The 20,787-nt window shown below is 38.8% G+C and overlaps 3 protein-coding genes and 1 pseudogene across 3 annotated transcripts; all 4 read right to left on the bottom strand.

Moving 5' to 3' along the window:
* Positions 1 to 121: 121 nt before the first annotated feature.
* LOC125188418 (G-type lectin S-receptor-like serine/threonine-protein kinase B120) lies at positions 122 to 940 on the bottom strand. Its single transcript, XM_048085248.1, has 3 exons — positions 527 to 940; positions 271 to 468; positions 122 to 184 (listed from the first exon to the last, which is right to left on the bottom strand). Exons 1-3 carry the CDS (start codon positions 938 to 940, stop codon positions 122 to 124), a joined length of 675 nt encoding a protein of 224 aa, XP_047941205.1.
* A 2,027-nt stretch (positions 941 to 2,967) lies between these two features.
* On the bottom strand, positions 2,968 to 5,205 carry LOC125188425 (G-type lectin S-receptor-like serine/threonine-protein kinase At1g11330). Its single transcript, XM_048085260.1, has 5 exons — positions 3,893 to 5,205; positions 3,694 to 3,801; positions 3,394 to 3,593; positions 3,114 to 3,324; positions 2,968 to 3,029 (listed from the first exon to the last, which is right to left on the bottom strand). The coding sequence occupies exons 1-5, from the start codon at positions 5,154 to 5,156 to the stop codon at positions 2,968 to 2,970; spliced, it is 1,845 nt and encodes a 614-aa protein (XP_047941217.1). The 5' UTR covers positions 5,157 to 5,205.
* A 3,317-nt stretch (positions 5,206 to 8,522) lies between these two features.
* On the bottom strand, positions 8,523 to 11,452 carry LOC125188431 (annotated as a pseudogene).
* Positions 11,453 to 13,236: 1,784 nt separating this feature from the next.
* LOC125188434 (G-type lectin S-receptor-like serine/threonine-protein kinase At1g11300) lies at positions 13,237 to 19,455 on the bottom strand. Its single transcript, XM_048085287.1, has 14 exons — positions 18,842 to 19,455; positions 18,609 to 18,719; positions 18,369 to 18,532; positions 18,065 to 18,275; positions 17,738 to 17,972; positions 17,511 to 17,661; positions 17,083 to 17,389; positions 15,122 to 16,390; positions 14,927 to 15,034; positions 14,649 to 14,851; positions 14,354 to 14,564; positions 14,034 to 14,277; positions 13,803 to 13,953; positions 13,237 to 13,726 (listed from the first exon to the last, which is right to left on the bottom strand). The coding sequence occupies exons 1-14, from the start codon at positions 19,350 to 19,352 to the stop codon at positions 13,439 to 13,441; spliced, it is 4,164 nt and encodes a 1,387-aa protein (XP_047941244.1). The 5' UTR covers positions 19,353 to 19,455; the 3' UTR covers positions 13,237 to 13,438.
* Between the last annotated feature and the right edge of the window lie 1,332 nt (positions 19,456 to 20,787).

Here is a 20,787-nt window from a genome sequence, read left to right on the forward strand (position 1 = left end):
CCCTCTCCCCCATTCTTCCTCATTCACAGGCTCAAAACCTCTCAAACAACTACAAATAGGCAATTCCAAACCATTGCAGCTACCAAACGCCCCACACTTCCCGTAAACATCACACTCGTTTTCAGGATACGCCATCACCACGTCCCATCTCTTCGCCGCCCCATTCCACAACTTCCGAATCGCACTACCCGAAGAATTCAAGCTGATTGTCACAAGTCCATTATTCCGCGGCCTCGAATAGAAAAAATTCCCTACACTGTCATTCCTCACCTGAGAGAATCCGTCCAAGTAGGCATAGAACATCTCCTTTATCCCGAGAAAGATCAGGCCGTTCCACGGCCCACTCCTCCAGTGCGGCCTCCCCTCATCCCAAACGACAAGCTGTGGCGCCGCACTCGCAGCGTCCAGGCCCCCAGTGAAGCTCCCCACCGCAGGGTCGGTCGCGCTTTTCCACGCTGTCAGCAGCACCTGTGATTCTACTTACTTATTAATTACAGATTAATACGTATCGGAGAAATTACTATACCAGAACAGGGGAGAAAACAACTGTATCAACCTGCTTTCCGGTGTTTACGTTTTGGCTTAGCCTCATCCCCTGCACCATAACATCCGTAGGATGTGAGAAAGACTCCCACAACGCGTCTCCAGAGTCCTCTTCCCTCAAGACGAGATTGCCAGTGTCCAGGATTTGGACGACTGGACTGACTAAAGATGTTGTGAGTTTAGTCGACCAGACGGTTCGATTAGTCCCATCTAAGACGACAAGATTGCCATCTCGAGACAGAGCAACGGCGCCAGAAGAATCTTTGAGGGGTGTGTCTCTGTTGGCGACCCAAATCACGGTTTCTTCCGACAAGGAGAAGAAGATTCCCAAGTAGCGGTTGGTGGTGTTTGGAGGAGAGAAGAATCCCAGTTTATATTCCTGGTTTGCTGATACCATGGTTTCTGGATCTCTGATGATCACACCTGCTGACAATGTGTCATTTTGTAAACTCAAACATACAATGCTTTGGAGAATTAGAACAAGTATTGATGTATGAACAAAGAATTTAGTAAATCTTCGTGACATTGTATGATAATGCATGGCTTATGATTTTGGTGGCTTGTGGTATCACTATATATAGTAGATGAAAGATACTTTTTTGAATTAAGCGTTCATATTGATTGGTTTGAAGATAAAAAAAAATACTAGTTGAAGTAGTCATGGTGGGAGACTTGACTTTAAAAAATCTTAGTACATTTAAAAGTCGATTTAGGGTAAGAAAAAAGTTGCAAGTCTTGCAAAAGTCAATGCACTAGCTTTGTTTGATATTCAAATATAGTGGCACCGGAGAATACGGCATTTTCTTATAAGTTTTTTATTTTATATGATCAATTTTAATTAATTTCAAATACAATATTTTATAGTAATTCACTAATCTAAATAATATTTATAATTATTTTTTTAGTTAGAAAATGGGATAATGTGGTAATGGAGAAAGTTTTGGGATAGTTTGAAATTTGGATAGTTGCTCATGTCATACCAATATGAACTACTCCCTCCGTCCCTATGTAGTAGAAGCATTTCTTTTTGGCATGAAATTTTAGAAAAAATTGTGTTAAATGAGTTAAGTAAATGAATAATAAAGTAGGAAAGGGAAAAAGGTAAAGAGATGAAGAGAGAGAAGAAAAGTTGTTGCTTTTTGCCAAATAATGAAATGACTCAATTAGAGTGGGACAACCCAAAAGGGAATACGACTCAGCTACAGAAGGACGGAGGCCGGGAGTACTAGTATTTGCTTCGAATATTACTCCCTCCCGAACTTCCTTTTTCGTTTATTCCACAAAAATAAGACTCATATTAATGGAGTCGGGATAGCCCTTGGCTTGCAACTTTACTTGTTCTCCAATATGGAATGTGATTTGCACCGCAACATCTTCTGTTAAAAATACTTTTGTCAAGGAACTATTTAGTTACTTTAATGAATTTATAATATTTCAATAAATATATACTCTCTCTGTCTCATACGAATAGGTCATTTGGGAGATGTCACGAATTTTAATGCGTGATTGGTAAAGTAAAGAAAATGAGAGAAAAATAGTAGAAATAGAATAGTGGATAGCGAGACGCATAAAAATCTTGAGGGCTTAGAACAAAATGAACACTGTATACTAATGTGAATTCGGGTGTACATTGACAAAATTCGGGTGTGCATTGACGGAGAGAAGAGAAAACATATTCATGCTCTTAATTCTTATGCCATTTCTTAGCACTATCACAGCGACAACCATTGCTGGAGCGACTGAGAGTTCTTAAAAGAGAGACGACAGAATTCAGAATTTTGTTCTTATTGAATGTATTGAATGATACCAGAGATCGACTGTCCTTTTATACACACATGAAGCAAAGGAGAGGCAGAGAGAAGCTAGATTTACCAGAAACATAACTACGTAACCGATTCATAACAAACTACCAATGCTAAAGAAGACGATGGAGAGAGCTCGTGAGCTAAGACGGTTATCGACCATCAAGCACGGTGAGAGTGAGCTCGTTATTGGAGTAGCCATTATGGTTCGTTGACTCATTCTGCTCCGCGAACACTGGCTGCTTGGGTAGTGGCAGCTCCACAATTTCACCACTCAGCATCGACAGAACGGTTTGAATCGCAGGTCTGTTGTTCGGTGATTCTTGGACGCACAGCAGCCCTATCTGAATGCATCGAACCATATCTTCCTCCGTCTCCCTACTTGCGATGCTTTCCTCCACGAAACTCAAACCGTTACCCTCATTCCACATTTTCCATGCCTGAAATTCAAACATAACTTATTTAATTTATCAGGATTAGTTTCAAACTATTATAAAAAATTTGACAAGTGCTTACACATCCTATGAGACTCAAGGAAAATTCATCATTGAAATAGTGTGTGTTCTTTTTCCCTTTTATAATCTCCAGAATCAGCACTCCGAAGCTGTATACATCAGATTTTTCAGAAAATCTGCCTCCCATTCCGTATTCTGTCCAACAACTTCTTTGTTGGATTTGTATGACCTGCCCAAAACCCAGATATATTATGAAAACTTTGCTACTAAAACGTTTTAAATGCATAGGAAGAATGAGATGAGTTGAACTGACCAAATAGATAAGCATCCAAGCTTTTGTTTGGCATGTATTCGTATATCAGAATTTTCTCTTCTTTCTCAACACAGCCTCCCAGCAGTTTCACAAGATTCCTATATTGGAGTTTGGAAATCACAATCACTTCATTCATGAATTCTTCCATTCCTTGTCCAGATTCTGCCGATAGTCTTTTCACAGCAATTTCTTTCCCGCTTGCCAGAACTCCCTACCAAAACACATATCGAGGATCTGATCTTGCCATTGGATTGAGTACGCTAAACTTGTAAAAACATACCTTGTAAACAGGACCAAAACCACCCCTTCCAAGAAGATTATCTTCGTGGAACCGGTTTGTTGCTTTAGCAAGCATCTCGAAAGTGAACTTTGGCAACTCACCAATATTAACTTCCTTCGTCTCATTTCTAAGTATGATTGCAGTTGAATCCGCAGTAAACATCTGGCCTGCTTCCACAATACTCGTATCTTTCACTTTGTCTGCTGATTCGACAAAGAATGAGATCAGTCCAAGCAGGAGTTGGATTCACCAAAATATAGTACTTCTGTCCATGTAATAAAAGGTTAATCGGCTAATCACCTTTCCTCTTTGCCATCAGCCACCAAGCAATGAAGATCATGGTAGATATGCAAACAAAACCCACAGTTACCGGAATTATGATGAAAAACTTTCTTTCCTTGTGGCTACCTGTATAAATAAAGTGATCATTTCAATTATGTCAACCTTTAACTAGCTTTCAAGAGAAACAACTAGTAGTAAATTTTGTGAAAGATGTTACCGAATTCAGAAGCAGAGAGACGAACGTAGAGATCCACACCAACACTACCAAACTCCTGATTGTCAATCAAGGTATTGCTCCAAAACATACAACCAATGTAACTATCATAAGCATAAGCTATGCAGGAGCAGTTCCCCAGACATCTGGTTCGACACTCGTCTTGAACCCCAGCAGGCAAGGGTTGAGCAAAGTCCGGAACCTTCATATACCGCAGCCTCTCAAATCCATCGTCTCCACATTGCAACTGGTTCCTCCTCCTGCAACCATTAGTCCAATTCCCTCTCCCCCATTCATCCTCATTTACAGGCTCAAAACCTCTCAAACAACTACAAATAGGCGATTCCATAACATTACAGCTACCAAACGCCCCACACTTCCCGTAAACATCGCATTCATTTTCCGGAGCAGTCCACCCCACCTCCCATCTCTTGGCCACGCCATTCCACACCTTCCGAATCACGCTTCCCGTAGAATTCACGCTGGCCGTTATGTACACATTGTCCTGCTGCTTCGTGTAGAAGAAATTCCCCGCGCTGTCGTTCTTCACTTGAGTGAAGCCATCCAAGTAGGCGTAGAACATCTCCTTTATCCCAAGAAAGATGAGACCGTTCCACGGCCCGCTCCTCCAGTGCGGCCTCCCCTCGTTCCACGTGGCAAGCTGTGGGATGCTCTGTGCTTCAAGGCCAGCGGTGAAGCTCCCTAGCTCGGGATCAGAGGCGTTTTTCCACGCCGACAGCGCCACCATCTCCCCTGTCTTCGCGTTCTGGCTCAGCGTCATGCCTGGCACAATCACGTCCGTAGGCTCTGAGAAAGATTGCCATAATATCTCTCCCAAGTCCTCTTTCTGCAAGACAAGATTGCCAGTGTTGAGTAGTTGGACGGTTGTGTTCATGACGAGAGAGGTGAGGGTGAGATTGGTGGACCAGACGGTTTGATTAGTCCCGTCCAAGACCACGAGATTTCCATCTCGAGACAGAGTAACAGAGCCAGAGGAATCTTTGAGTGGTTTGTTTCTGTTGGCGACCCAAATCACTGTTTCTTGGGAGAAGGCAAAGAAGATGCCTAAGTAGCGGTTGGTTGTGTTTGGAGGTGTGAAGAATCCTAGTTTGTATATCTGTTTTGGGGATGTGATGGTTTGTGGATCTTTGATCACAACACCGCTTGAAATGGTGTCTGTTTCTATGCTCAAACATGCAACACTTTGGATGATTATAAGAAGAAGAAATGATTTATGAATCAAGAGCTGATCGATACTTGATGTCATTTTATGGAAGTAATGGGCTTATGATTTTGGTGGCTACTAGTGAAGTGGCTTTATAGTTGGATGGAATAGAACTTAAATTTTATAGGAAAAATTCTCTTATTGATTGTTTTGAAAAGTATGGAAATTGATGTATTAAGCGCTCACCAAAGGGGAGACTTTGAAAATTGATTAGAAGACTTGGACTTTGAGTCTTCCATTTATGTTCATGCCAGAAAATTATACTCCAGTGTTTGCTGTAGCATTTTTTTCTCCATATTGCGGGCCCGCAAGTTGGCGTAACGAATCAGCTCGGTCGGATGTAGTTATGTTAGTCTACTAGCTCTAATATTTGAATAATTCCATATTATTCAAGCAAATATTTACGTAAGGGTAAATTGCCTAAAAAGTTACAAACTTTGGGGAAAGTTTGGTTTTTCCAATGTTTTAAAAATCGGACCGGCAAGCGAACCGGCATCACTACTGGTTCACTGATTCAACCAGTTCACTGGTCGAACCGTTGGTTGAACCGGAATACTATTTATTTATTTAGCAGTAAATAGTAAAATTTAATTAAATATTTTTCCCACAAACTATAAAAGTTGCGCCTAATGTCAAGAACTTTATCGGATCGTGCAAATTTTCCGAACTACCCGACCCGATGGCATATTTTCGTTAAAACTTATCCCACGTGGCATGCCGAAGGTATGACTCGGCAAAATTTCTGGATTAACCCTAAACTCAGGTAATATAACCTCTTTTTTTTGCTGATTTCGAAAGCACAATCCCAATTCAATCAACGGAAAACGTAATCGACAAGAGTGAAATCGTCGACAAACGGTTTAGGATGAAATCGGCAACGTGTAAAGAAGATTCAATAAAAAAAAACATAAAACGACGTCGTCTTATGCCCAGTCAAAAATTCTGTCAAGTCACGCCTCCGTCATGCCATGTAGGATAAGTTTTTAACTGAAAGATGTCGTCAGGTCGGTAGTTTGGGAAATTTGCACGATCCGATAAAGTTCGTGACATTAAGCGCAACTTTTATAGTTTATGGAAAAAACAAAACTTTCCCTAAAGTTTGTGACTTTTGAGGCAATTTTCCCTTTAAGTAATCCCTCATTTATAGTTTCACTTTGAGACGGATTTTAAAATATTTGAAGAAAAATGAGATCTAGTGTTTTAGGACAAAACGAAGTATATGGACGTTGGCAGACATTGTATAAATGAAAACTTTGAAGTAGAAATTATGAACATGTCACTTGTACAATCAGAAGACCAGTAACTGAAGAATCATAATTCATAACTAAAATTGTTAGTCTGAGGAGCTTTGTAATTAGACCAAGAAGGAATTACACAAGCAAGCTAAGCATCATTCCAAAAATAGAAATTCTAAATGTGAACAATATATTTCTTTGAATTATAAACCTTATCCATTAAAGTATGTATCCTAAAAATTATTATTGGCATTGACCTGGATAAAAATATACTCCTGTTTAGACTAAAGTTTATATAAATAGATTAATACCACATTTTAGACTAAAGTTTGATTTTGCCCATATCTTCCAGCAATAAACCATACTACTTTACAGTTTCATATCTACTCCTTGGTGAAAAATTTGGAGCATTATATTTTATCAACATAAGTGAACGTTCAAACATAGTATTGATTTACTAACCAAACCTAGCTGAAATGTGCATCAAATGAATCTATATTAATCTTTCTTTTATGTATGTGTGGTGGGAATGTGCAAAATATTTATTGACCCACAACAAAATATTTCATTTTAGGGAAGTAATGGGCTTATGATTTTGGTGGCTTGGATGGATAAATTTTTTTAAATAATCTATCAGCTTCTCTTGGGACCAATATTGAGATTTGAGTGAAGTGTTTTATGTATTTGAATTGATAAGAGTCTCAATTATTTGTACTAATGTTAGCTGTCTTTTCCTTAAATGCTTACCCTTATCTTTTTGACTTAGTTTCTAGTAGTATTTTCTCCTTGGAAGATTGTGGCTCCTAACAAACTGATATGGTATTTTCCTCTTTTCATACTCTCTCCGTCCCGCTATAAGTGAGCTACTTTTTTTTAGAACGAAATTTAATGAATTGATATTTAAAGAGTAAGGTGGAGAGAGTAAAGTATGAACACGAGAAAAGTAGAGGAGTGAAAATAATAAAATAAATGAGAAAAATAAACCCAAAAAGGAAATGAGTCACTTATGGATGAACTTCCCCAAAAGGAAAGGGGGTCGCTTATGATGGGATGGGTGGAGTATTAATCTATACATATATAAAAGACGAGTTTGAGCCGTTTTTTGAAATATTTATAAATTTTGGGTGCTATTGTAATTAATATAAATTTACATATTCATATGTACTATTCATACATACGTTACTTTTAATAGTCCACAACGTAAAAAATTAATATCCTAATCATGGTTTCATTCATTATTAGTTCTCATATATGCGTTTCTTCATACAATTAATATTAATTATTTATCATATAAACGTTACTTCATAACTATTATTGACTGATCAGGTAGAAAGAAGGATTTAGGATTTAGCTATTTTGGTGGCACAATAAATTTTAATATGAAGAATCTTATTTATAGGTGATTAAACGTGCTGAATAAAATATACTCCTTATAATTAATAAATATTTGGCTATAATTATGTCATAAAAATAAAATCTTTATCGAGAACAACTATAAACATGCATAAAAAATAGGCTAGACTATTTATATTCCAATAAGTTACACTTAAAATGTAATAAAAAATTATTAATGCACCAATATTCAAAGGAACGGTAATTAATGTAATAATGTTAGTGCATTTATACGGATCTCTCTCTAAATACTTATTCACCCAACAAATTTCTTCAATCAAAATTTCAGATGTGTTTCAATGGGTGACGGTGCTGAGAGTGAGATGTGCTCAGTCGAGTATAGCGGCATCAAAGATGGAAGATTTGACAAGAGCCGAGATAAAGAATAAGGAACGGAAGATTCAAGAAGAGTGGAGACTAGACTCTCAGACGTCCCTTGATTCCCTTTTATTGTTTGCAAATAATTCTAGAATTAGTGTAGATTCTTGAGTTATATTATGATTGTTACTTATGATATACAGCAATATTTGTTTGTTCAAGTTTCATTTTTCATTATTCTAATATGAATCATTTCTTCATCGTCTAGAATTAGTGTGAATAAATGTCTAAAATTATATACGTTTAACGTTATTATAATGCAATAAAGTTCTACCATTTTATGTTCCATTTTTAGTGCAATGAATTGATATTTGGTGATATTATTTTTATGGTAGAAGTGTTAAAGAAGTCCATAATCTCATTATAGATTCATCGCCCATCAAGCACACTGAGAGTGAACTCATCATTGGTAGATATTTTGCTGTGTTGATCCATTGGGGCCTGGTGTTGAACCATTTTCTGCAAACACGGGCTGCTTAGGCACTGGCAGCTCCACAATATCACGACTCAGCATCGACAGCACGATTTCAATGGAAGGTCTATCCTTGGGATAGTCTTGCACACAAAGCAGCCCTATCTGAATGCATCGAACCATCTCTTCCTCCGTCTCCCTATTTGCGATGCATTCCTCCACGAAACTCAAACACTTGCTCTCACTCCACATTTTCCACGCCTGAAATTCCGAGATACATTATTTAATGACCAGTAGTAGATTGAAAAGATTTTGAGTAAGTTGACAAGTGCTTACATATTCTATAAGGCTCAATAGACCATTCATCATTGAAATAGTGTGTGTTCTTTTTTCCTTTAATGATCTCCAGAATCAGCACTCCGAAGCTGTATACATCAGATTTTTCAGAAAATCTGCCTTCCATTCCATATTCTGGCGCCATGTATCCACTGTAAAATTACTTACCATGTTAGCAAAACTTACGCGTTTATTCTCAAAGTGATATATAACTGATGAGTATCAACTTACTATGTTCCCACGACTCTTGCAGTACTGCCATGGTCTTCATTGCCTCCGAATATTCTTGCCATCCCAAAATCAGAGATTTTTGGATTCCAGTCTTGGTCTAGCAGAACATTACTTGGCTTGAGGTCTCTGTGAATGATCCTTAGTCTTGAGTCTCTGTGAAGGTACAAGATGCCTCGCCCAATGCCCTCGATGATGCTGCAACGCATATTCCAATCTAACAATTTCTTGGTTGGATTTGTAGGACCTGCCCAAACAAAATATATTATTAAAAATTTACTTTGTTGCTGAAAATTCTTTCAAATGCATAGAAAGTGAACTTACCAAAGAGACAAGCATCCAAGCTTTTGTTTGGCATGTATTCATATATAAGAATCTTTTCTTCTTTCTCAACACATCCTCCCAACAGTTTGACAAGATTCCTATGTTGGAGTTTAGAAATCACAATCACTTCATTCATGAATTCTTGCATTCCTTGTCCAGATTCCGCGGATAGTCTTTTCACAGCAATTTCTTTCTCGTTTGCCAAGACTCCCTATGTACCAAAACACACATCAAACATTATATGATCTTGTGATTCTGTTGATGCAGAATTGAGTACAATGAACTCTAATAGTTTTGTTACCTTGTAAACAGGTCCGAAACCTCCCCTCCCAAGAAGATTATCTTCATGGAATTTGTTTGTTGCATTAGCAAGCATCTCGAAGGTGAACTTTGGCAGATCGCCAATATTAACTTCCTTTGATTCATTTTTCAGTACGATTGCAGTTGAGTCTGTCGTGAACATCTGTCCTGCTTCCAAAATACTCGAATCTTGCGCTTTGTTCCCTGATTTGGCAAAGAACATGTTCATATACAGCAAAATATACTTATTGTGTCAAAAGTACTAATAGATCAATCACCTTTCCTCTTCACTATAAACCACCAAGCAATAAACAGTATAAAAGATATGCAAACAAAACCCACAGCTACTGCAATTATGATGTACAACTTTCTCTCCTTGTGGCTATCTGCATAAGAAAGAGTTAATTTAAATTCATTCAACCGTAGTAGTATGTAATTAACTAGTAGTAGTATATTTTGTGAAAGACGTTACCGAATTCAGAAGCAGAGAGACGAACGTAAACATCAACACCAACACTACCAAACTCCTGAGTGTCAATCAAGGTATTGCTCCAAAACATACAACCAATGTAACTATCATAAGCATAAGCTATGCAGGAACAGTTCCCCATACATCTGGTTCGACACTCGTCTTGAACCCTCGAAGGCAAGATTTGAGAAAAGTCCGGAACCTTCATATACCGCAGCCTCTCAAACTCATCATTTCCACATTGCAACTGGTTCCTCCTCCTGCAACCATTAGTCCAATTTCCTCTCCCCCATTCTTCCTCATTTACAGGCTCAAACCCTCTCAAACAACTACAAATAGGCAATTCCAGAGCATTGCAGCTACCAAATGACCCACACTTCCCGTAAACATCACACTCATTTTCAGGGTACGCCGCCACAAAGTCCCATCTCTTCTCCATGCCATTCCACATCCTCCGAACCGCACTTCCGGAAGAATTCAAGGAGATTGTTACAAGACCGTTATCCTTGGGCGTCGAATAGAAGAAATTCCCATCACTGTCATTCTTCACTTGATTGAACCCATCTAAGTAGGCGTAGAACATCTGCTTTACCCCAAGAAAAATCAGGCCATTCCACTGCCCGCCCCTCCAGTACGGCCGCCCCTCGTTCCACGTCACAAGCTGTGGCGCCCCGCTCATGGCGTCCAAGCCCCCGGTGAAGCTCCCTATCGCGGGGTCAGTCGCGTTTTTCCACGACGTCAGCAGCACCTGCTCCCCTGTCTTTACGTTCTGGCTTAACGTCATTCCCTGCATCATAACGTCCGTAGGATGCAAGAAAGACTCCCACAGTGTGTCACCAGAGTCCTTTTCCCTCAAGACGAGATTGCCAGTGTCCAGGATTTGGACGACTGGACTAACGATGGAAGATGTTGTGAGATTGGTCGACCAGACGGTTCGATTAGTCCCGTCCAAGACGACGAGATTGCCGTCTTGAGACAGAGTAACGGTGCCGGAAGAATCGGTGAGGGGTGTGTCTCTGTTGGCGACCCATATCACTGTTTCTTCGGAGAAGGTAATGAAGATGCCTAAGTAGCGGTTGGTGGTGTTTGGAGGAGAGAAGAATCCCAATTTGTATTCCTGCTTTGCTGATATAATGGTTTCTGGATCTCTGATCACCACACCGGCTGAAATTGTGTCGTTTTGTAAACTCAAACATACAATGCTTTGGAGAATTAGAACAAGTATTGATGTATGAACAAAGAATTGAGTGATTGTTTGAGACATTGTATGATAATGCATGGCTTATGATTTTGCTGGATTGTGGTATCACTATATATAGTAGATGAAAGATAAGCAATCATATTGATTGGTTTGAAGATAAAAAAATAGTTGAAGTAGTCATGCTGGGAGACTTGGACTTTAATAAATCTAAGTACTTCCTCTCGTCCCTTAAAATTTGTCGCTATTTGACTCGGTACGGGTTTTAAGAAATATAATAGAAAGTGGGCTGAGTCTACTTTTATATATTAATTTTAAAATAAAATGTGAGTTGGAATAAATAGCTGGAATGTGGGGTCCACTATTAAAGATGGTAAAGTGAAATATAACAAATTTTTAGGAACGGACGAAAAAGAAAATAAGTGATAAATTTTTAGGGACTGATGTAGTAATACATTTTTAGGGTAAGAAAAAAGTTAGGTGGTTTCGCAAGTCTTGCAAGTCAACCCACTAGCTTTGTTTGATATTCAAACATAGTGGCACCGGATAATACGGCATTTTCTTATGCAAAATAGCATAGGGGAATGATTTTCAAACAAAGAGATAAAAGTCTCTATTTGTTCACTTGATATTTAGTCATTAGTACGGTCCACCTGCGTATTTTGTGATTCACTAACCCAAATAATATCTTTAATTATTTTTTATAGTTGAAAATGGGATAATGTTGTCATGGACAAAGTTTGGGATATATTGAAATTTGGAGACATGTGATAGTGAATACTGATACCATTATGAGATAGTTTGTGCTATTAATAGATACTACTTTCTCCGTTTCCTAAAAATAAAAATTTTAAAAATGACACGATTTAATACAAAGTTGATCTAAGTAATAAAGAAAAAATAGATAAAGTAAAAGAGGGGAGTAGAAAAATAGTAGAATTAGTCTTAATGGACTATGAGTTCATTTTCTCAAATTGAGAGTTTCTAATTTTAGGAAATATACCAAAAAAGAAAGAATTTCTATTTTTAGGAAACAAAGACAGTATAATTTTTAAAAAAATATTATCATTGCTGAGTGGAGTAGTAACATAGTGGAATTAGTGTTAGTAAATTGTAAAGTCCATTTTCTAAAATTGACAATTTCTAATTTTAGGAAATAGACCAAAAAATAAAGAATCTCTATTTTTAGGAAACTTAGGCAGTATAATCAGAATACGAATTTGGTCCAAAACATTCACTTTTTTGACAAATAGGTCCATAACAAATACTCCCTCCGTCCCACATAATTTGACCCAGTATTCCATTTTGGGTCATCCCACATAATTTGTCTCATTTCACTTTTATCATTTTTGGTTGTGGCCTCATATTCCACTAACTCATTCCTACTCACATTTTATTATAAAACTAATACTTTAAAAATAGAACTCACATCCCACCAACATTTTCAACTCACTTTCCATTAGATTATTTAATACTCATGCCGGGTCAAAGTGTCCCAAATTATATGGGACGGAGGGAGTAAAATTCTTGTCAAAGTAGTCTTTTTTTAACGGTTCCATCAAAAAACTAACGGTCATGTCACTGTGCAATTAGCGGTGACCGTTAGTTTTTTTATGGAATCGTAAAAAAAAGGACTACTTCGTCGACATTTTCACTTGTTATGGACATGTTTTTCAAAAAGTGAATGTTTTGGATCAAATTCGTATTTTGGTAATATGTTTAGGACCAAAACTAACCTTTACTTTTTTAAAAATATTGGTATCAATTTCTTATAGTAACCTTTTGATAGATAGTTTGTTGCCATTAGGAAGAAGAGAAGAGAGATGGATGCAACAAAAGGGAGACTAGAATTCAGAAAATTAATCTTATTGAATGTATTGAAAGATACAAGAGTTTGAGTATCCTATTATACAGACATACACAATGCATGAAACAAAGGAGAGGAAGAGAGAAGCTTGCTGTAGCAGAAACATAACAAACTACCAATGCTAACGATCGTGATGGAGAGAGCTCGTGAGCTAAGACGAGCTGAGATTATGAGTTTCAATAAAGTCATCGGCCATCAAGCACGGTGAGAGTGAGCTCGTTATTGGAGTAGCCATTATGGTTCGTTGACTCATTCTGCTCCGCGAACACTGGCTGCTTGGGTAGTGGCAGCTCCACAATTTCACCACTCAGCATCGACAGAACGGTTTGAATCGCAGGTCTGTTGTTCGGTGATTCTTGGACGCACAGCAGCCCTATCTGAATGCATCGAACCATATCTTCCTCCGTCTCCCTACTTGCGATGCTTTCCTCCACGAAACTCAAACCGTTACCCTCATTCCACATTTTCCATGCCTGAAATTCAAACATAACTTATTTAATTTATCAGGATTAGTTTCAAACTATTATAAAAAATTTGACAAGTGCTTACACATCCTATGAGACTCAAGGAAAATTCATCATTGAAATAGTGTGTGTTCTTTTTCCCTTTTATAATCTCCAGAATCAGCACTCCGAAGCTGTATACATCAGATTTTTCAGAAAATCTGCCTCCCATTCCGTATTCTGGCGCCATGTATCCGCTGTTAAATTCTCTTACTATGTTAGCAAAACTTACGCGTTTATTCCAAGGATGATGTATAAATGATGAATATCAACTTACTATGTTCCCACGACTCTTGCAGTGCTTCCATGGTCTTCATTGCCTCCGAATATTCTTGCCATCCCAAAATCCGAGATTTTTGGATTCCAGTCTTGGTCTAACAGAACATTACTTGGTTTCAAGTCTCTGTGTATAATCCTTAGTCTTGAGTCTCTGTGGAGGTAAAGTATGCCTCGCCCAATGCCCTCGATAATGCTGTAACGCATATTCCAATCTAACAACTTCTTTGTTGGATTTGTAGGACCTGTTCAAACCATAAATGTATGAAAACTTTGATGTGGAACATGTTTTTAGATGCGTATGAAGATCGTTGAACTGACCAAAGAGACAAGCGTCCAAGCTTTTGTTTGGCATGTATTCATATATCAGAATCTTCTCTTCTTTCTCAACACAACCTCCTAACAGTTTCACAAGATTCCTGTGTTGGAGTTTTGAAATCACAATAACTTCATTCATGAATTCATGCATTCCTTGTCCAGACTCTGCTGATAATCTCTTTACAGCGATTTCTTTCCCGTTTGACAGAATTCCCTACCAAAATGCACATATCTGATCTTGCCATTCAATGAGTTCAAATACGCAGAATTGAATACATCAAACTGTAAATCATACTACCTTGTAAACAGGACCGAAACCACCCCTTCCAAGAAGATTATCTTCATTGAACTGGTCAGTTGCTTTAGCAAGCATCTCGAAAGTGAACTTTGGTAACTCACCGATATTAACTTCCTTTGTCTCATTTCTAAGTACGATTGCAGTTGAATCCGTAGTAAACATTTGGCCTGCTTCCACAATACTCGTATCTTTCACTTTGTCGCCTGATTGACAAACAACGATATCAGTTCAAGAGTACTTATTATGTCTAAGTAATAAAAGGTTAATTGGCTAATCACCTTTCCTCTTTACCATCAGCCACCAAGCAATGAAGATCATGATAGATATACAAACAAAACCCACAGTTACCGGAATTATGATGAAAAGCTTTCTTTCCTTGTGGCCACCTGTATAAACAAAGTGATCATTTCAATTCTGTCAACCTTCACTAGCTTGCAAGAGAAATAACTAGTAAATTTTGTGAAGGATGTTACCGAATTCAGAAGCAGAGAGACGAACGTAGAGATCAACACCAACACTGCCAAACTCCTGAGTGTCAATCAAGGTATCACTCCAAAACATACAACCAATGTAACTATCATAAGCATAAGCGATGCAGGAGCAGTTCCCCAGACATCTGGTTCGACACTCGTCTTGAACCCCAGCAGGCAAGGGCTGAGCAAAGTCCGGAACCTTCATATACCGCAGCCTCTCAAACTCATCATCTCCACATTGCAACTGGTTCCTCCTCCTGCAACCATTAGTCCAATTTCCTCTCCCCCATTCTTCCTCATTTACAGGCTCAAAACCTCTCAAACAACTACAAATAGGCGAATGCATTACATTACAGCTACCAAACGCCCCACACTTGCCATAAACATCGCATTCATTTTCCGGAGCAGACCACCCCACCTCCCATCTCTTCGCCACGCCATTCCACACTTTCCGAATCACGCTTCCAGTAGAATTCACGCTGGCTGTTTTGTACACATTCTCCTGCGGCTTCGTGTAGAAGAAATTCCCTGCGCTGTCGTTCTTCACTTGAGTGAAGCCGTCCAAGTAGGCGTAGAACATCTCCTTGATCCCGAGAAAGATGAGGCCGTTCCACGGCCCGCTCCTCCAGTGTGGCCTTCCCTCGTCCCAGCTGGCAAGCTGTGGGATGCTGAATGCATCCAGGCCGGCGGTGAACCTCCCTAGCTCGGGATCAGAGGCGTTTTTCCACGCCGACAGCGCCACCATCTTCCCTGTATTGACGTTCTGGCTCAGCGTCATGCCTGGCACAATCACGTCCGTAGGATCTGAGAACGACTCCCATAACACGTCTCCCGTTGCCTCTTCCCGCAAGACGAGATTGCCGATGTCGAGGAGTTGGACGGTTGAGTTCATGACAGGAGAGGTGGTGGTGCGATTGGTGGACCAAACGGTTTTATTAGTACTCCCCTCCAAGACGACGAGATTGCCGTCTCGAGAGAGAGTAACGGCGCCGGAAGAATCAGTGAGGGGTGTGTCTCTGTTGGCGACCCAAATCACAGTTTCTTGGGAGAAGGCGAAGAAGATGCCTAAGTAGCGGTTGGTTGTGTTTGGAGGTGTGAAGAATCCTAATTTGTATATCTGTTTTTGGGATGTGATGGTTTGTGGATCTTTGATCACTACTCCGGTTGAAATAGTGTCTTTTTCTATGCCCAAACATGAAACACTTTGGATGATTATAAGAAGAAGAATTGATTTATGAATCAAGAGCTGGTTGATTCTGGTTGCCATGTTTCAAGACTGGATTTGTGATTTTGGTGGCTGCTAGTGAAGTGGCTTTATAGTTGGATGGAATAGAACGTAAATTTTGATCTTATTGACTGTTTTGAAAAGTATTGAAATTGATGTATTAAGTGCTCACCAAAGGGGAGACTTTGAAAATTGATTAGAAGACTTGGACTTTGAGCCTTCCATTCAAGTTCTGCCAGAAAATTATACTCCAGTGTTTGCTATAGCATTTTTTCTCCATATTGCGGGCCCGCAAGTTGGCGGTAACAATTCAGCTCGGTCGGAGAGAATGACATGTAGTTACGTTAGTCTACTAGCTCTAATATTTGAATATTTCCATATTATTGAATCAGAGATTTATGTACTCCCTCATTTATAGTCTCAACATAAGTGAACGTGCAAAAACATTGATTTACTAACCAAACCTAGCTGAAATGTGCTTCTAATGAATCTATATAAATCTTCTCCTTTTCATCTTTTATGTATGTGTGGGGTGGATGTGCAAAATATCTATTGACTTATCCACAACAAAAAAGGAAGTTAGTTAGCCAAGTTAGTTAGTTAGTGAGTTAGTTGAGAAGGTGTAACATTAATGAGCTGTATTAATCTGTTATTCAATTTCCTTTAAATAGCAATTGTATCACATCTTATCTCTCTTAGATCAAGAAGGTCAAGTTAGCTCACTAGTATCATCGACCGTAAACCACTGAGAGAGTTACATTATTCAAGGAGCCACTACTCTCACTCTGCTGAGAAGAACTTGTACCTGTATCCGTGCGGCTCGACTTATAAGAAAATGCCGACTGCTTTGGTTTAGGAAGCTCTATGATTTCACTTCTTAGCATCGACAGTACAGCCGAAATAAATGGCCTGTCCTCAGGAAGTTCTTGAACGCACAATAGTCCGATATGTATGCACCGCATCACCTCTGTCTGGCAACTTGAACTCAATATTCTTGGATCTATCAAAGGTGTGACGATCTCTTTTTTCCACGCTGTCCAAATCTAAAGTTTCAAGTCAAGTAAAAACAACAATTTATCAAGAAAAATGGATAGCTACAGCAGATACAAATCGTAAATGTTCTTGATGTCATCTCGAAAGAGAGGTCAGTTATAGTTGACATACATGTCCGAGAAGGTTCAAAGAGCCTTCCTGAGGATAGAAGCTTGTGTTCCTTCTCCCAGTGGCAATCTCCAGCATCAAAACTCCGAAGCTAAACGTGTCTGATTTTTCTGAAAATCTTCCTTTCATTGCATATTCAGGAGGCATATATCCACTGCAAGAAAATGACAATCTTCAAGTTGAGTAACCTAATTTAGGTAAAATTTCACACAACCGAGGAATAGACTTACTATGTCCCTACAACTCTCACTGTGCTCACATGATCTTGCTTGGCCTCGTATATTCTGGCCATGCCAAAGTCTGAAATCTTCGGATTCCAATCATTATCCAACAATATGTTGCTTGGCTTGAGGTCTCGATGGATTATCCTCAATCTAGAATCTCTATGGAGATAGAGAAGGCCTCGACAAATACCTTCAATAATATTGAAACGCTTTCTCCAGTCTAAGACCTCTTGCGATTGATCTAAGCAGAAGGGAAAGCTTAGTGCTCGATATCAAATTTAATTTGAATAACATTGTTTCACCAAAATAAACTGTATTCAAATTTTAACTGACCAAATAGGAAAAAATCCAAGCTTTTATTAGGCATGTATTCATACACCAACATCTTCTCCCTATCCTCTGCACAGCAGCCAAGTAATCTAACAAGATTCCTGTGCTGGAGTTTCGAAATGAGCTTCACTTCATTCATAAATTCTTGCAACCCTTGTCCCGATGCATTTGAGAGCCTCTTAACTGCAATTTCTCTCCCACTAGGCAAAATCCCCTAAAGTTTTGCAGAACTTTCATCCGTTATATTCAACAAGCACGACACAGATAAGATCAGTTGCACGAATAAGCACGAGACACATTTCAGTACCTTGTAGACAGGACCGAAACCACCCTTCCCTAGCTTGTTAGCTTCAGAGAAATTATCGGTCGCATTCGCCAGTTCCTCATATTTAAACAACGGTATGTCTTCAAGATTAACCCGACTCGTTGCATCTTGAGTAGTATTGCCATATTCAATGGCTTCTCCATTGCCTAAATCATGCACAACTAACTCAAAGCCTGTATACATACATTTACTAACTCAAGCGATTACTTATACGAACATTACCTCTGCGTTTAGCAATCCATTTCCAAGCAAAACATGAGCAAACACACAAAACAACAAAGCTAAGGATTGGCAAAACTATAAAGATCTTCTTAAACCCTTTCTTGTGACCTGCTACAAGGATCAAGAACATAAAACCTAATCAATCAGCAAAAACTCAAAATTCCCAATTCTAATAAACTGAATCACACACAATCAGTAAAATCATCGAATTCTCAACAAGGAGAAGAAAATACCCAACTCGGAATCGGAAAGAGAGAGGCGGAGGTAAATATCAGAGCCCAAGCTGGAGCCCGTCTGAACGTCGATTAAGGGCACGCTCCACATCAAACACCCAAATCCCGAATCAAATCCATACGCCAAACACGAGCAATTCCCCAAACACACACCTTCACACTCGTCTTCCGAAACAGACGATCGGGAAGTGTAGTTGGAAATCTTAATCGAATCGAGCTTCTTAAACCCATCGCCAATCGTCGCGTTGCCGCAATTCAAAGCGACCTTCCTCGCGCATCCGCCGCTCCAGTTCCCTGACTCCCAATCCCTAGCATTCTGCGGGGTGAATCCGGGCAAGCAACTGCAAACTGGTGCAGCTTGCGGGTCGCAGCTCCCGAATTCCCCACACTCGCCGTTACTTCCGCAGGAATTGGTTGAGGTGTTGTTACTGCCGCCTTGTGCTCGACAGAATGCCGCACAGAGACACAAGTGGATGGTGGCGGTGATCAGAATGTGAGATGGTATTCTCATTAGAATTGTGATGTTATTTTACTTGTAAGATTTTGCAGCATTGTTTGATGGAATTGGTTTGGAAACGATTGAAGAAGGATTTCATGTTGATGGAAAGCATAACAAGTTGACACCTTCGTCGTAATTCATCTAAGCAATGATGTGAATGCAGCCATTGTATTTGACGGTGGGTCCCTGCTTTCATCATGACTCTGGTCGACTTTAATAAGAAATAAAATATGGAGTATTAATATGGAAAGTTCATAATTTAATTAGGAGATCGTTAAAATATGACATTTATTTTGAGACAAGAAGAGCCTCAAATTTAATTTTTTTTAATTTAAAAAATTACTTTATTCGTTCACTAATTCATCTTATTTTGTCATTTTCGTCCACTCAATAATAAAGGTTTCTTTTGTTTTTTTACTACTTTTGATAATGTAGCCACATTCTACGAACTTCATTTCATCAATATTTCACAAACTTGGCTTTACACCGGTAGATGGAGAGAGTGAGTAGATAAAATGAAGCTCATTTACACCGTCACACGGTGTGTTTTAAAAACCGGTTTGGATCGGCCAGTCAGACCGGTCCGACCGTAAATCGGTGCTCATGCCGGTTCGGTTCACCATATTAGGCCGCCGAAAGGTTGAGCCGTTTTGAACTGGCTGGTTCGACCGGAAACCAAGAACCGATTGAACCGGGTTTTTATGCCGGTTCGGTTCACCATATTAGGCCACCGAGAGGTTGAGCCGTTTTGAACCGGCTGGTTCGACCGGAAACCAAGAACCGATTGAACCGGGTTTTTTGACATTTTCAGATTTTTTTCAAAATTTTGTGTCCAATTGGATTTGAACCATAGACCTCATGTATATAAGTCCAACACCATTACCACTCCACCACTTCAATTGTTGTGATATAACAATAACTTTCAATGAATAAATTTTCATTCATTCTATGATTAACTATTATTTTTATAAATTGATTAATTCATTATAATTAATTATAAATAAAATATGTTAATTAAATTTGTTATTTAATAAATTTTAATAGTAATTTATTACACTAAATTTTAATATTGTCATATATATTTAATTAAATTTAAGTTTTAATTATATTTATCTTCAATTAAGTTTAATAATATTTTATTTTTCACTAAATTATATAAAAATATATATGAATTTGATAAATTTGATATATTTGATATATTTATAAAATATATATTTTAATTATATAAGCTATAGTAAAACGGTTCGACCGATGGTTGAACCGATCCGACCAATTGAACTGTAAACCAGTAGCTTCATCGGTTCGCTTGCCGGTCCGGTTTTTAAAACATTGACTCACACGCCATCAAACGAGCACTCACTCTAGTGGAAGGAAGCGTGGGTCTTGCACTTTACCTCCGCCGCACTATGTTGATATTGGTATGCGTTGAATGCTCTCAAATTCTTTC

This window comes from Salvia hispanica, chromosome 1 (assembly GCF_023119035.1).
Source record: "Salvia hispanica cultivar TCC Black 2014 chromosome 1, UniMelb_Shisp_WGS_1.0, whole genome shotgun sequence".
NCBI lineage: Eukaryota > Viridiplantae > Streptophyta > Magnoliopsida > Lamiales > Lamiaceae > Salvia > Salvia hispanica.

Bases quoted from the DNA above. Each gene is read 5' to 3' on its own strand.
- LOC125188434 (XM_048085287.1), bottom strand. From the start codon at position 19,352: ATGAGAATACCATCTCACATTCTGATCACCGCCACCATCCACTTGTGT. The intron at 18,276-18,368 runs GTACTGAAATGT...GCAAAACTTTAG, and splicing joins GTTTCGGTCCTGTCTACAAG to GGGATTTTGCCTAGTGGGAG. The intron at 15,035-15,121 runs GTAACATCCTTC...TTGTTTATACAG, and splicing joins TCTCTCTGCTTCTGAATTCG to GTGGCCACAAGGAAAGAAAG.
- LOC125188418 (XM_048085248.1), bottom strand. From the start codon at position 940: ATGGTATCAGCAAACCAGGAATATAAACTGGGATTCTTCTCTCCTCCA. The intron at 469-526 runs GTATAGTAATTT...GTAGAATCACAG, and splicing joins TTGTTTTCTCCCCTGTTCTG to GTGCTGCTGACAGCGTGGAA. The intron at 185-270 runs GTGAGGAATGAC...TTCTTCGGGTAG, and splicing joins ACTTGGACGGATTCTCTCAG to TGCGATTCGGAAGTTGTGGA.
- LOC125188425 (XM_048085260.1), bottom strand. From the start codon at position 5,156: ATGACATCAAGTATCGATCAGCTCTTGATTCATAAATCATTTCTTCTT. The intron at 3,802-3,892 runs GTAACATCTTTC...TTATTTATACAG, and splicing joins TCTCTCTGCTTCTGAATTCG to GTAGCCACAAGGAAAGAAAG. The intron at 3,325-3,393 runs GTATGTTTTTAC...GTGTTTTGGTAG, and splicing joins GTTTTGGTCCTGTTTACAAG to GGAGTTCTGGCAAGCGGGAA.